Source organism: Apis mellifera, linkage group LG7, assembly GCF_003254395.2.
Source record: "Apis mellifera strain DH4 linkage group LG7, Amel_HAv3.1, whole genome shotgun sequence".
Taxonomy (NCBI): domain Eukaryota; kingdom Metazoa; phylum Arthropoda; class Insecta; order Hymenoptera; family Apidae; genus Apis; species Apis mellifera.
In genome coordinates, this window is record NC_037644.1 from 9596945 (window position 1) to 9611869 (window position 14925).

Below are 14925 nucleotides of genomic sequence, written 5' to 3' on the forward strand. Positions count from 1 at the left end.
TTAAACGGCGCGAAAAAAACTACGATTTTCTCTCTCAAAATCGAAACATAAAAACGATTCGAGGCTCGTTGGCCATGTAACGTTATTATATTGCAGGGAAGAGGAGCTCGCCACTAACTCTAGCAAGGAGACCGTCCTATCTGACGCCACCACTGCCAACCATACCCATGCTACTGACAAACCATAAAAAAAATAAATAAATAAATAAATAAATGAACGAATAAAAAAAAACAAAAAAAAAAATACTGATAATTAAGAACGATTTTAATCGAATATCGAAGACCACTATAGATTCTCGTATCTCCGGTCGATCTAATGGAATAATTGTTATTGGCAACGATTTAGCATACTCGTAGCACACAAACTGCTATAAGATATCATTATATATCACTGATATACATACAAGTTTAAAGACTAAAAGATATATATATATATATAAAAAAAAAAAAATAGGAAAAAAAAAAGAAAAAAAAATACTTTTTGGAAACATTCGTTACTATAGTATATATTATATTAATGAACGAATATTTCGGCATCACCGATAAGATCATATACATACAATATATATATATATAAATATATATATATACACATATATTCTATGTTGTAAAATAAATCTGTTTGTTTATTTAATTACCGGTTTTAGTTTTCTTCTTCACTCGTATACATGGACGACCTCGAGTTTTTATTTTTCTTTCTTTTTCTTTTTTTTTTCTTTTTTCTTTTTTCAACTTTGGTCAAATTAACTTTTTTGACCTAATTTCCATTCACCTTGCAGGAAAAGTCAATTAAGAAATATTCAGTGTACGCTGAGAAGAGATCGAAGTATCTCTGCGCAGCGTGTGCATTCATCTGTCGTTTTTTTTTTTATGGTTAACCGCGATCCCGCGAAACTCCCGTTCGATAAGAAAGCGAAGTAGTCAAAAATAGTTGAAATTATTCGATAATTATAGCAAGCGATACGTACACTTTTTGAAGTCTACTACACAGGCCAGTGAACCACTGAAATCCTACAAGGCTAGAAACTGTGAAATGAATTATCATTTCTTTTGAGACGAGACAGAAAAAAAAAAAAAGAAAGAAAGAAAGGAAAGAAAGAAAATCGGAATAAATCCAAGTAACGAAAGTTTATCTTTTACTTTAGCTGTGTGAAGCGAATTGTGTGAACAAAAAAAATAGGCAAAATTAAAGTTCGACTAATGGTAGCTTTTGTTATTGTTATTAACGTGCCACAGAACAAAATCAAATACAAAACAATATATTATAATAGTAGTAGTGTTATAAGCCGGGATACATCATCACAAATCGAAAATTTTTAAATCCAGGTCAATTAGGATAGAATAAAAAATAAAAAAAACGGATATGTATTACTTACGTTGACGAGTACTTAAGTTGATAAGCCGCGATACTGTTTCCCCATGGTCCTACGATGTCGGTGCATGTTAAATCGATGCCCTCGACGAAGATGTGGAATATAATAAGGGAAGGAAAGATTCAATAGACATGTATCAAGAAGCGGAAACTTGGACAAGTCGCGTGATGTTTTGCAGGAGCATGCTAAACTGTGTGAATGCATTAGAGGGACACATACCGCCAGCAGAGAGTGCAGCCCTGATGGTGGCCGAGGAGAAGCCACATCCTGATTCATGTAAGGCTTAAAAACCTGACCAAAATCGTCCACAAACATCTGTCATCATATAGCCATTTCCGTCTTTATACGACAAATAATTCTTTCAATTCTTTTATTTATTTATTTTTTTTCCTTCAATAATTGATACTTATATAAATCACGATAAAAATATCATTATTATATATGTTTTATTTAGTAAAAATCACATATGGAATAATTACGTTATTAATTTATTTAAATTTAAATTATTAATTTTCAAAGAATTGTTTGTCACTTGTCGCTTATTCCATCTACCTCTCATTGTGCATGACATAATGCCATCTATGTATGTTCGTAATTTTTATTTATTTGTAGTTTCATTGTGATACATTCGTTTCAAATTTATTTGCGACTATTATTTTTCTGCTTTCAGTATGATTCAAAAGTGCAGAGGAATCAAAGTGCTGATTATATGAAATCAAAATTACATTGCTGCTTCGCTACTACAAGATATACAAGTGGTCCTAGCAGAGAACAATATCACACTACCTATATTTTTATGTTGACAATAGCAAAAATTAGAGAGGGGTGCAATCGAATATAATTCTGTAAATGATAAGAGATTATTTTAATCATATATCATTGATTACAAATGTATTATATATATATACATATATAAGACATTAGAAGTTAAAATTTAATTCAACATCAATATTTTTTGTAAATGTCCATTTTCCAATTGTTCGTTTCTAATTATTCATCTTTTATTATTTTAAAGAATTCATTAGAAATTTATTCATACAAATCATAGCAATGTATCTCGTAAAAAAATTTGTTTGAAGTTCAATTTATTATTATACGATGCCCTCTTTTTCCAGGAAAAATCATTATTAAATTTTAATTATCTCAAACTCATTTTCACTTTATGTAACTATTTGCATTTCATTGATCATAGTTCTATTTTAGCTTTTCATGACTCTCACTGCTTCAGCCAAACACTCACACCATTTAAACTCAATTAAAAATTGAATAGTTGAAATATTTTCATTTATAGAGCTTATGAACTTGACTAAATTCACCACGTATGTCAAATGATTTATAAATAGATATTATAAATATTAAAAAATATTGTTGAATAGGAATAGATATGTACTTTTCTATAATTTTTTTATCTTTCAGAGTTCAAGAAACTCTCAATGTTATAAGCTCTATAATTTATACATATTATACAGAGTGTTCCATACTACTGGGTGAAATTATAAAGTATTAGAGAAAGAAAAAATTATCAGAGAACAAAATTAAATATCTGTTACATGTTCTATGTATCAGTAATTTTTATGCATTTCCACATTAAAATAATCTTTTCTTTAAATATACATACAAAGCATTTTATATATTTTTCATTCGAATTTATCATGTCACTTACTTTTCACTTTCATTGTTTCTATCACAGTATTTTAATTTTTTAAGCAATTTAAATATTTTAAAATTTAAAAAAGAATCTAAGAATAGTCAAATACATATTGATTTTGATTGATTCAAATGATTCAAATACTTTTCATTTTAAGTAATTCTACTCTTTTGATATTATGTATCAGAGCATCCTAGAAATAATTAATTTTTCATTTGAAGTTGCTCATCATATTTTGAATTGTATAAAAAAATTAATAAATCACTTTTTAAAAATAGAAAATATTGTTGAATGTAATAGTTAAAATGCAATAGAAATTTTTAATCTTGGATTGACATGTCTGAATAAATATACAGTATTATTGAAATTTTATCATTTTTTTTTTCATTGATTTTTACATATCACTTCACAAGTTTCTTAAATGAAGCATTTAATGAAATAAATTGAATTCCAAAATATATAATCAATTGAATGAATAAAAATTAAACAGAATACGTATTCCAATAGAAATTATATTTTACAAATATATTAATGTTAACAAGAATGAATAAGTAGATAGTAGATATATAGAACATATCATTTGATTTTATTCCCTCAATATTTTTTTCTGTCTTTAATAATTTTGAAAATATAATTATGTCTAGTTATATAGGAACTCTGTATATATATATATATATATATTACATGTCTCTCTTCTGTCATCTGTGTGCAGTATGATAATCTGTTATCCTATATACAATCTGATTCTAGTCAATTTTAATATATTCCTATAATTCTTATAAATAAAACTAGTAGATATATTGGCTTCATTTCTATTTCCATTCTAAGAGTATACATGTATTATGCGCTATTAACACTGGCCTTTGTAGTAGTTTATATGGAGGTAGGCCATTAAGGATCTTACATTACACATATGGTCTCCATAAATCGATTTAAGAAATGTAAAAATATGAAAGAGTGAGGAGTCATATGAATGTTAAACTTATAAGATTTAAAAAAAACAAATAATATAACATTATCATTATTTTTTATATGAAGCTGCAAAACCAACTTTTTCAATACTATTGCAATTGAAGCATGAATGGTGTAATGGGCATGTCCGCATGAATGTAATTTACTTCATTTAGATTAAAAAACAAGAAAAAAGAAGTTATGAATAGTAAATATCAATCTTGTGCATTTTTTATTTCAAAATATTGCCATTCTTAAGTTTATTTTTTTACTTGATGAAATGCTAAAAAATAAGATATCATAGAAACTAATTCTATTTATTAAACAATTTAACCAAAATAAATAATAATATGCATATATCTATGCTAATTCTTAGAATTATGTATAAGTCTTTCAAACATAATTATTAGATGGATACAAATAATATTTTAAAAAAATATTATTACAATATATTTATTACAAACAAAATAATTATTTATAAATGCATTACACAATGCTTGTAATATTTAAAAGTTTATATATATATGTTCTTTTTTAATATTATTTGATAATACTTTCAGATTTAAAAATAACTGACTGAATTAAGAATAAAATTATATTTTATCATTTTTCAAATCTTTTTATGATATTTTCAGGATGCTGTTGACTAATTTAACCTTTTAATATGAAAATAATAGTATTATGTATAATTCAAATATAATATTAAGTAATAAAAAAAAGGAAATTTCTACATTTTAAATTTCAAAATAAAAAAATATATAATATTATGTAAAACAAAAATTTATACAAATTTACATTTTATAAAATACAGATTACAAATATAGATTTATACATTCGTCATATTTTAAATAGATACTATTTATATTTAACACTATTTATCATAAACCAAATAATTTTTTACAATCTTTTTATAAATATATTCGTATACCAATTCATCAAAATCATTTTAAAACAATTGTGGATAAAATAATATTCTATTCACAATCAGAAAAAAATATAGTAGAATAAAATTTTATAATAGTGCGATTATTCAATTTCGATATAAATTGAAAATCTCGATATAAAGAAAAAATTTAAATTTAATTATTCAATTAACTCAAAATCACATTATTAAAAATACAGTTCAATTTTTTTTTAACAATTTTTCTACAAGAATCGTAGAAGCTTGTGCTATTTGTCGTCTATCTAAATTGAAACGGTTTAAGTAGATGAATGCGAAGAGTAGTGTAACAAGTATTGAAAATACGTATTGAAAATGTGCATCTGATTAATCTGGGTGAACAGTTGTGTTTGCAGCTGGATCAGAGCGATCTTCCGACGCACCCGCTCAACCGGAGAGATCACCGCCCCCGCTTCCCCCGCCACGCTTTCCGAACAGCGGTGTCTGACAATGGGAAACAGCTCCTCTTAATATTGGTAATCTAGTGATCATGAACGCGTCAATTCCACTGCCGCTACTGCTCACCACCAACAGCCTCACATTGGAAAATCAACTGTACGAGATCATCACGGAGAGGAGCAAGGCCTGCGCGGCTTTCTTGCGGAACAGTTTACGTCGAGCAGTGAACGCAACCACTATTGGTTTGAGTGTCACGGAGAATTTTGAGAATAATGTATCGTGCAATCATGCCTAATTCAATGATTGAATCACTTGTTGATTATATTTGAATACTGAATAGAATGAAGTCAATTGCGAACGTTTCTTAGCGCGGCCTGATTCAATTCAGTATGTTCGTAATACGAACGTCGTATGTAAGGTTATCTTCACGAATGAATATTTAAACATAAGAAACGTTCTTAGTTTCGCAGAACTTAGCAATTACAATTTTCTGAACAAATAGAATAACAACAGTGTTGTAAACGAGTGGTTGTAATGGCAAAAAGACTTGTTGATGGTTTGCAGATTTTTCGATACGGTTTCGATAGATAAATCACAATTACAGCGTTCGATATGACACGCAAATCTTTTTCGTGTCAAACCAAAAATAAAAAAAAAAAAGAAATGAATTAAGAACGAGAATCTTTGAGAAAAAATCTAATGAAATGTTGCGAAAGTGATTGTGCCTAGACATATGTTTGAAAAAAAGATAAAAAAAAAAACAAAGAAAATGCATAAGAAGTTGAATCGTGATCATTAAAAAGTATGTGAACTTTGTGCGACATCGAAGAAAATAATAGAACATATAATTGCTAGATGCGACGAATCGTTTAACGAAACCCCAGAAGAAAAGAGGTGTATATCTATATACTTCACTTTTATATCGTTAATTTCATAGAATTTATTGAAATTATATGTCATTTTATATTATTGTTATCTTTATAAGTCATTGCACTGTACTATGATTGTGGATTATATGTTTATTGATAAATTGAATTTAATGAATTTTATGACTGAAGTTAGGAACAAATTTCGAATCTGGAATCGACCAAATTATTATTCAATCAACATTAAACTGAAAGATAGATTCAGTCTATCGCTTTAACAATCGCAATGTTAAAGACGTTAATTACGATAACGTCATTCTTATATGGTGCCTCATAAAAACAATATTTACAACTCGTTTTATCTTATAAAAGTACGGGGACACAGTGCTACAAACGAATGGGTGTTAGTTATTACGATCAGTAAGCTTTGAATTATGCGTATACGCAAATTTATTTCGATAGTGGATTGTTTTAGGATTTTAAATAGATAAAACTTATACAAATGTTTTATAAATTAAGATTAATATTAATACGAAAATTAAATTGCAAATTAAACTTTAATTAAGAGATTTTAAAAATGGCAATTTTAATATTAGATATATAAATTTTGCACGAAATGTCGAACCCTTTCGTTTGAACTATAACGCTATAATACCTCGTACATCTAGAGGCATGCCTTTTCTTACTACCTTTTGTCATTAATGTTTTAATAACACCAAAATGCACGTCATTTGATGTTATGTAAATTCTTTGAGAAAAATTTCCTTTATATGTATATATATGTACATACTGTATACTTCTACGATACTTATTACGTCGTTATATAAGAAAATGTATAATAATCCTATACTATTCGATGTAGTATATTCAATTCCCTATTCAAAATAGCGTTATATGAAAATTAATTCATCATTCGAGCGATATACTCAATACCGATACACAAACAACTGATTACTTAAGGTGAATATTAATCGAATGCATTATATAATGTTTCAAGCTCTCTTTCTATTGGAGAACTTCCTTCGTAATTTCATTTTTTAAAAGTTATATTGGATATTGAAAAATAGATTTTATGCAATGACGCAATTTTTAATTAAAAAAAAAAAAATTAGAATGTTATTTATACTATTTCAGCTTTTTATGATATTTTATGCGTATACATTACATTACAGATTAAAAAGTCTAAATGAATTTAGATTTTGAATAAATTACTTTTAGTTCTGAAAATAGGTTCACAAATAGAATAATAAAGTAACACTAAAGAATATACTGATCGCGTTAGCTTATAAATAAATTAATCTCAAATCGGTTTGCTATTTAAATTATTGCGGTATAATCGCAACATGATATCTAGAGTAGAATAAAGAAAAAATAAATAAATAACATCGTGTGCGGTATAAATCGTATATTATAATTTAACGAGAAAAAAAAAATATGACAAGATAAAGAAAAAACTTTTAATTATAAGCTGTCCAAATCATACAGAATCAGTGAGAAAGGCAATAAAGCTATTGAACTGAAAATATGCTAAAGTAGATTTCCTTGCATTAGAGTATTATCAGAATTCCAAGTATTAATTATGAATACTTAGGATAGAATTATACATTCATACGTACATAGCTACTAGTTTATAGTAGCATAATGTTACAGACTAATGATAACGATCATAAACTTCGTTAATATCGTACTTATATGTATGTTGAACAGAAATGAACTGTTTCTCACTCGTGTTATGGTTGTACAATAATCGCGGACCGAGTGCTGGTAGCATATCCATTTTTTAAAATCCTTACAAGCTTAAACACAATAATTATATATACCAGTAGTTGCAATTATTTCGACTCGAAAATAATTACACATCTGAACAAATGAAGTTAACGAGTCGAATTTGAAAAAAAATTGAATCGTATTAGAAAAATTATTTTATGATATACAGATTTACTTTTCACATCTTGAAATTTGTTAATCTATATTTAAATTAGTGACAGAAATTATCTTAAACTGTTATATATATATATATATATATATATATATATATATATATATATATATAAATTCAGAATTAACTAAATAAGTTATAGAAATTTGAATCATATTTCTTTATTAATCCTCTCGAGAAAAGGCATGCTGTGATACATGTTCATTGAATATTTCGAAGCAAACACAAAATTATCTACATCTAAAAAAGAAATAAAAGATAATCTATGAACGATTTTTCTACTTTCGTCACAATGAAAATTATAATTAATGTCATTAGATAAATATAACAATGAGATACAGTTATGCCACATATACATATGAATATAAAATTATAAAACATGAGACATTTCTCTTGTTTTTGAAGGTCTAAAATAATGTGTACGTGTTTAAAGTGTTTTAAAAAGAAAACACTTCTTCGTACCAAAAAATCAATTTCATTATAATTCATTTACATGATATAATAAATAAATAACTCGTTTCTAAAGCTGTAATATTATGCATATATAAATATACATATACATATATGAACGGCAAATCTTTATGCGAGGACCTATTCCGCACTTATCATGACTTTGATAAAAAAAAATCAGTTATGATTGCATATATAGTTTCGAATCAATGATATGATATTAAATTCACTGAATATTGCAACATTTATAAAGCCTTAAAGAAAGATGAGAAAAGAAAAAATTGGAACAGTCCAACAAAGTGATCAGAATAACGATTTGTAAAATAAGTTCACTGCCACTTAAACGACTTGTGCTCCACAGAGAGCACCAATATTCCAAATGTGAATGTGTACAGTTATGTGAAAAGTACTTATATAATTATATTTAAATAATATTAATTAGAGTTACGTAAAACTAAATAGCATGTAATAATATTAAGAATGATATACATATGTAGGATACAGATAAAGAAAAAAACCATCGATTGCAAAACTATTATATTCCAAACAAGAAAAATTTATGTCTGTTCATTTTTATATTATATGTAAATCTTGACACAAAAAATAAGTATTTTATCTTGTAGAAATTTTATTTTTTATTGATATAATTCTTTTTAACATTTATTTTACGAAGAAGACTGTACTTATTTATATTATATTTTAGTTAAAATATGTTAAAAGTATTCAATGAAATAAAAAATTAAAATTTAATTTAAAAAAAAAAAATTTTTAGAATTTATAAACAATTTATTATCATCGAATTTGTTCAAACTATTTATTTTATGTATCAAATTTTATATATATTTTTTTAAAAAGAAATCATTTCATATTTTTTTCATTTTGTTTTTAATTTATATAATTTCAAGTTTGTATTAGTAAATAATAAACGCAAATATGTAATATTGCAAACATGGTTTTATTTGCAATTGTATATATGCGTAGCACTTGTCTATGATATTTTAATTACTTATGATTAATGTATTTAAGCTGAACAGATAAATTTAAGTGGAAGATCATACACACATCTTTTAAAATCTATAAATAAAAATATTTACTAAGTAATATCATTGTTCTTTTATTTATTTAAACAAGAAGAAGTATATAAATATTTATCATATTTTTTTATAGATTTTATGAATTTCCATTTTTATAGATTTTTTTTATATTTAATTAAATACATTTTATAAAAGAATGAAAGTATAATATTTAATATTATTTTATACAATTTATAAAATTTTTCTATAAATACTTATGGTTTACATTCTTGATGATAGGGTTCCAAAGTTCGAAAATCTCTCCATGTTGGAGGTAAAGCACTATGTAAATGTAAACCACAACGCTTACATGGATCACTAAATAAATTATTCAAACTATAAAACCAAGTCTATAAAATAAAAAAATATATAATCAGTTAAATCTTTAAGATATAATGTATATTCTATGATGTATATTATTCAAAGTGTTCATACTTTCTTACCATAAATGATCGAACAGCTAATTCAGGTAATGTAGGAGAATAAAAATGTAACATTGCAGCATGAGCATTTTCTGTTACTTTTCGAAAAACTTTATGTCTAGATTCTGTCCATAAATCCATAGTTTCTCCATAACCTTTAACTACTACCCATTCAATCATTAAACCTTTAAATGCTATAACTCCTTTCAAAACATGTCCTAGTGTAACATGTAATACTGCATTTGAAGCAAATGGTCGAGATACAGATACTGTCATATCACTAAAAAGTCTATCAAATGTGGCTATTAAAGAATCTACTTGCCTACAAAAAAAATGTATATTAATAATAAGTAACTTATTGATATTGATTCATAATTGATATTGATACATACATAAAAAATTATAATTTCTAATATTATAATAATACAACTTACTGTTGAGGAACATTATGATTACTTGTTTGAATTCTACCTCTTTTTGCTCTGCTAGTTGTATTATATGATCTTTTTAAAGAATTTTGACTAAGTATTGATTGAGCAACATTGCTATATTCATGAACTTTATCTGTCCATTTATAACTATTAACTAATGTACTATATAATGCTTGTCTTTCTTGCGTTGTTTCTTGACTAAGATATGTAGTACTTGCTAAATGAAATGCTCCTGGTGGTGGATTTAAACTACTTACAGCTTGTTCAACATCTCTAAACATAAAAATATATTTAATAAAATATATATATTTTTAAAAATTTAAAATAATACCTTAAATTCACATTAACAGTTGTTAATAGCTCTTGCAATTCAAGCAAATATTTATTTTCTTTATTTTCTTCTCCATGATCAGCACGTAACCCATTTCCCAAAGAATCAAATACTTGACCAACACTTGAACGCAAAACTTTAATTGCTGTCAATGCAGTTTGTAACTGTTGTTGTTGTTGTTGTTGTTCCATGTTGTTTACAGTTCTTAATTTTTATGAATAAAATATTATATATATATATAAATATATAAATATTTAATACATTTCATATACTTATATATTTATTACATATTAAATTAAATATAATAAATATAATAAATTAAATTTAATTATAATAAAGCTTTATGATACAATACATTAAAATATAATAACAACTTAACTTTTTAGAAGTTATTATTAATGTCTAACCTTAAATATTTTATATTTATAAATAAAATTTTATTACATATAAATTATCTTACTTTATAATAAGATATTTTTTTAATTTTTATTAAATATGTGTACTCGAAAATTATTTATAAAAATTATAAAACTTACTCCGATTATAAAATTGTATAATTTTATAAATGCAATAACAACAAAATCACAAAAGCCGCCATTTTTTAAGTCATAAACAATATACCACAAACGATATATAATACAGATGCAAATAATATTATTATAATAAAAACAATAATATTATTAGGATTTCTCAAATAAATACTTTCTTGTATTATTTTATTTTAATATTTTATTGATATATATATATAAATAAAAATTTTAAATTTATAAATATATATATGAAATTATTCATAATCATTTTATAAATCATTATTTACACATTACATTATATAATACATTATTTTATAAAAAATTTATTAAATTCATTAAATTTATTTATAAATAATTTATAAATAAAAATATGTTTTATAAATTATTATAATATATACATTGTAATTTTAAATAATTATTATATTATAATAACAAGAAAATAATATTTATATTATAATTTCTATTATTTTTATTTCTATTATATTTCTTTCTTTTTGAAGGAAAAATTAGGATTTTATATTTTATAATGTTTTAATATAATGATAAAAATTATATATATTTTAGATCATTAACTTTCACATGTATTTTATATAAAAACGCATGCGCTTATATGACAGATAGAAATTTGAGGTTGGAATAATACAGAAAAAGCTGTCATTTTTTAAAATTATTTTAATGTATATTTTTGTAATTTAAAAACTTGACATTAAAAGATGATGTCTGAAAGAGATTATGCGCCTCTTAGTCCTGCTTGTGTACGTTCTCTTAATGACAAACTTTACGAAAAACGAAAAGCAGCAGCCTTGGAAATAGAAAAGTAAGGTTATACATTTTGTTTACTCATGTTTTTACATTTATTTGTATTATATTTTTATTTGTGATATTTATTAATTATATTTTATTTTAGAATGGTAAAAGAATTTGCTGCACACAATAATACTGTCCAAATTAAACGATTGTTAAAAGTATTAGGTCAAGATCTTGCTACATCACAAAATCCACATACACGAAAAGGTGGTTTAATAGGTTTAGCAGCAATAGCAGTAGGATTGGGAAAAGATACTGGTCAATATATAGAAGATTTAATTCATCCTATCTTAGCTTGTTTCTGTGATTCGGATTTACGTGTAAGATATTATGCTTGTGAAAGTTTATATAATGTAGTAAAAGTAGCAAGAGGAGCAGTATTGCCACAGTTTACAGATATTTTTGCAGCACTTAGTAAATTAGCATGTGACTCAGAACAATCAGTGAAAAATGCTACTGAGTTACTTGACAGACTAATGAAGGTAATTAAAATTTATAAAATTAAAAAAAATACATATAATATCAAGATATTTCTATTAAAAACTCTGTTAAAAAATTTCAGGATATTGTAACAGAAAGTGGTTTATTTGATTTAGTTGGATTTATGCCTTTATTGAGAGAACGTATTTATACTAAAAATACATTTGGTAGGCAATTTGTAATAGCATGGGTATCAGTCTTAGATGCTGTTCCTAATATGGATTTTATTATATTTCTACCTGAAATTCTTGATGGTTTATTTAGAATATTAGAAGATCCAACACAAGAAATTAAAAAAGTTACAGACACAGTCCTTGGTGAATTTTTGAGAAGTATAAAAGCTAATCCTGGAAGAGTAGATTTTCCTGGAATGATAAATATTTTAATTACACATGCTCAAAGTACAGATGAATTATTACAATTAACAGCAATTACATGGATTAAGGAATTTGTACATTTATCAGGTCCTCTAATGCTTCCTTATATGTCTGGTATTCTTGTAGCAGTATTACCCTGTTTAGCATATGATGGAGATACCAGAAAAAGTATTAAAGAAACTGCAACACAAGTCAATGTAAATTTGATGAAATTAATAACAATGAAAAATAAAGAAATTGTAAATAATGTTAGTGAAACTGATACTCAATCTCAAAAAGGTAAAGTTATAGATTTTTAAAATTATAAAATATTTAAATAATGGTTGATAATAGTTGTAAAAAAATTGTTTTTTTTTAGATTCTAGTCAATCTTGTTCCTTAGCTGAAAGTTTAGATTTATCTAGTGTTGTCGAAGTGTTAACAAAATATTTAATGTGCATGTCAGTCCAAACAAAAGTTGCTGTTTTAAAGTGGATTCATCATTTATTTATCAATATTCCACATAAAATGTTTAATCATATTGAAAATTTGTTCCCAATTTTAATGAAATCTTTAAGTGATAATTCAGATGAAGTGGTACAACAAACATTAGTTGTAATGGCCGAAATAATTAGTTCAAAATCACCTGAAGCAGCAATTACAGATTCAAATGCAGAAATGCAAAATAAGTATTTTACAAAATTTATTATAAATTTATTAAGAATATTTTCAGCAGACAGACATTTATTAGAAGAAAGAGGAGCTTTTATTATTAGAGAATTATGTATTTTATTGAGTGCTGAAGATATTTATAAAACATTAGCAGAAATATTATTGGAGGAATCAAATTTAAGTTTTGCACGTACAATGATACAAACTTTAAATGTTATACTGTTAACAAGTTCAGAATTATTTGATTTACGCAATAAACTTAAAGATTTAGAATCTTTAGTGAGTATTCTTTATATTTCTTGTATATTTAATTATTATTTTAAATTGTGTATATTATTATAGGAAAGTTGCGAATTATTTAAATGTTTATACATATCTTGGTGTCACAATCCTGTTGCAACTGTAGCATTATGTTTTTTATCACAACTTTATGAACATGCATGTAATATTATTCGATCATTGTATCCTTTATTATTGTGTATAATTAATATATATTTCTTTTTTTTCAAATTAAATTTTTATAATCTAATATTACTTAACTAAAATCAAATACAGTGAAAACATAGAAGTAACCGTGGAATTTCTTACTGAAATAGATAAATTAGTACAATTAATCGAATCTCCCATATTTACTTGTAAGTATATTAAATTTTTATTATAATTAATTATATTTACAGAAAAATAATGCATTTTAGACTTGAGATTACAGCTTCTAGAAAGAGAAGAGAATGATGCTTTAGTATATGCACTTTATGGTCTACTCATGATTCTTCCTCAAAGTGAAGCATATGCAACTTTACAAAGACGTTTAGCAGCAATACCACCATTAACAACAAAACCTATACCAAGACCAAATCCAATCAAAATCAGACCTTCTAAACACATATTAAACTATTCTGAATTATTGAAACATTTTCACATTATTCAAGAACAGCATCAAGAACAGAAACGTAAACAACGATTAACAAATTTAACAGAAAAAAATACAAATCATGCAGATATATAAATAACATTTTTATAATATTAAATTTTAGATAATTATAAATAATAATTTGAAGAAAATTGGTGCATATATATATATATATATATATACATATACAATATATAAACATACTTTTAAACTTTTTTATCATATTAACGTACTTATTAAAAATTCATGCATTTATGATATCTACTTTTTTATCACAAAATTATTAAGTATTTTAAAATCAATTATTAAGTTAAATTATTTTTCCATAATATTTAATATATATTATAA

At 24.9% G+C, this 14925-nt stretch overlaps 3 protein-coding genes across 21 annotated transcripts in view; 2 read left to right on the plus strand and 1 right to left on the minus strand.

Annotated features, from left to right (window-relative positions):
* LOC409933 (glucose transporter type 1) overlaps nt 1-7609 on the plus strand; it is a 34418-nt gene extending 26809 nt beyond the window's left edge. For 5 of the 19 annotated variants that reach the window (XM_026441909.1, XM_026441911.1, XM_026441910.1 and 2 more), the window contains 2 exons: nt 1551-1648; nt 5256-6143. In XM_026441909.1, the coding sequence (XP_026297694.1) occupies nt 1551-1648; nt 5256-5359 (202 nt within the window). In that variant the 3' untranslated portion in view covers nt 5360-6143. Of the gene's footprint in view, nt 1-96; nt 254-1325; nt 1350-1550; nt 1649-2042; nt 2296-5255 lie in introns of those variants that run through there. The other 14 variants (XM_026441906.1, XM_026441907.1, XM_026441922.1 and 11 more) reach the window with 7 other exon arrangements.
* Nucleotides 7610-9659: 2050 nt separating this feature from the next.
* LOC413495 (mediator of RNA polymerase II transcription subunit 27) lies at nt 9660-11450 on the minus strand. The gene is made up of 5 exons (XM_396939.6): nt 11359-11450; nt 10823-11026; nt 10495-10764; nt 10082-10382; nt 9660-9988 (listed from the first exon to the last, which is right to left on the minus strand). The coding sequence occupies exons 2-5, from the start codon at nt 11011-11013 to the stop codon at nt 9854-9856; spliced, it is 897 nt and encodes a 298-aa protein (XP_396939.2). The 5' UTR covers nt 11014-11026; nt 11359-11450; the 3' UTR covers nt 9660-9853.
* Nucleotides 11451-11917: 467 nt separating this feature from the next.
* On the plus strand, nt 11918-14673 carry LOC413494 (protein VAC14 homolog). The gene is made up of 7 exons (XM_026441670.1): nt 11918-12169; nt 12260-12641; nt 12722-13295; nt 13375-13946; nt 14010-14128; nt 14223-14302; nt 14363-14673. Exons 1-7 carry the CDS (start codon nt 12066-12068, stop codon nt 14671-14673), a joined length of 2142 nt encoding a protein of 713 aa, XP_026297455.1. The 5' UTR covers nt 11918-12065.
* The last annotated feature ends 252 nt before the right edge of the window (nt 14674-14925 follow it).

What these genes read in the sequence shown, in the direction of transcription:
- LOC413495 (XM_396939.6), bottom strand. Translation starts at nt 11,013, where the DNA reads ATGGAACAACAACAACAACAACAACAGTTACAAACTGCATTGACAGCA. An exon ending in ACTGTTAATGTGAATTTAAG is followed by an intron (nt 10,765 to 10,822) that starts GTATTATTTTAA and finishes TTTTATGTTTAG; the next exon opens with AGATGTTGAACAAGCTGTAA. An exon ending in AATCATAATGTTCCTCAACA is followed by an intron (nt 10,383 to 10,494) that starts GTAAGTTGTATT and finishes TTTTTTTTGTAG; the next exon opens with GCAAGTAGATTCTTTAATAG.
- LOC413494 (XM_026441670.1), top strand. Translation starts at nt 12,066, where the DNA reads ATGATGTCTGAAAGAGATTATGCGCCTCTTAGTCCTGCTTGTGTACGT. An exon ending in TGTAATATTATTCGATCATT is followed by an intron (nt 14,129 to 14,222) that starts GTATCCTTTATT and finishes AATCAAATACAG; the next exon opens with TGAAAACATAGAAGTAACCG. An exon ending in CGAATCTCCCATATTTACTT is followed by an intron (nt 14,303 to 14,362) that starts GTAAGTATATTA and finishes AATGCATTTTAG; the next exon opens with ACTTGAGATTACAGCTTCTA.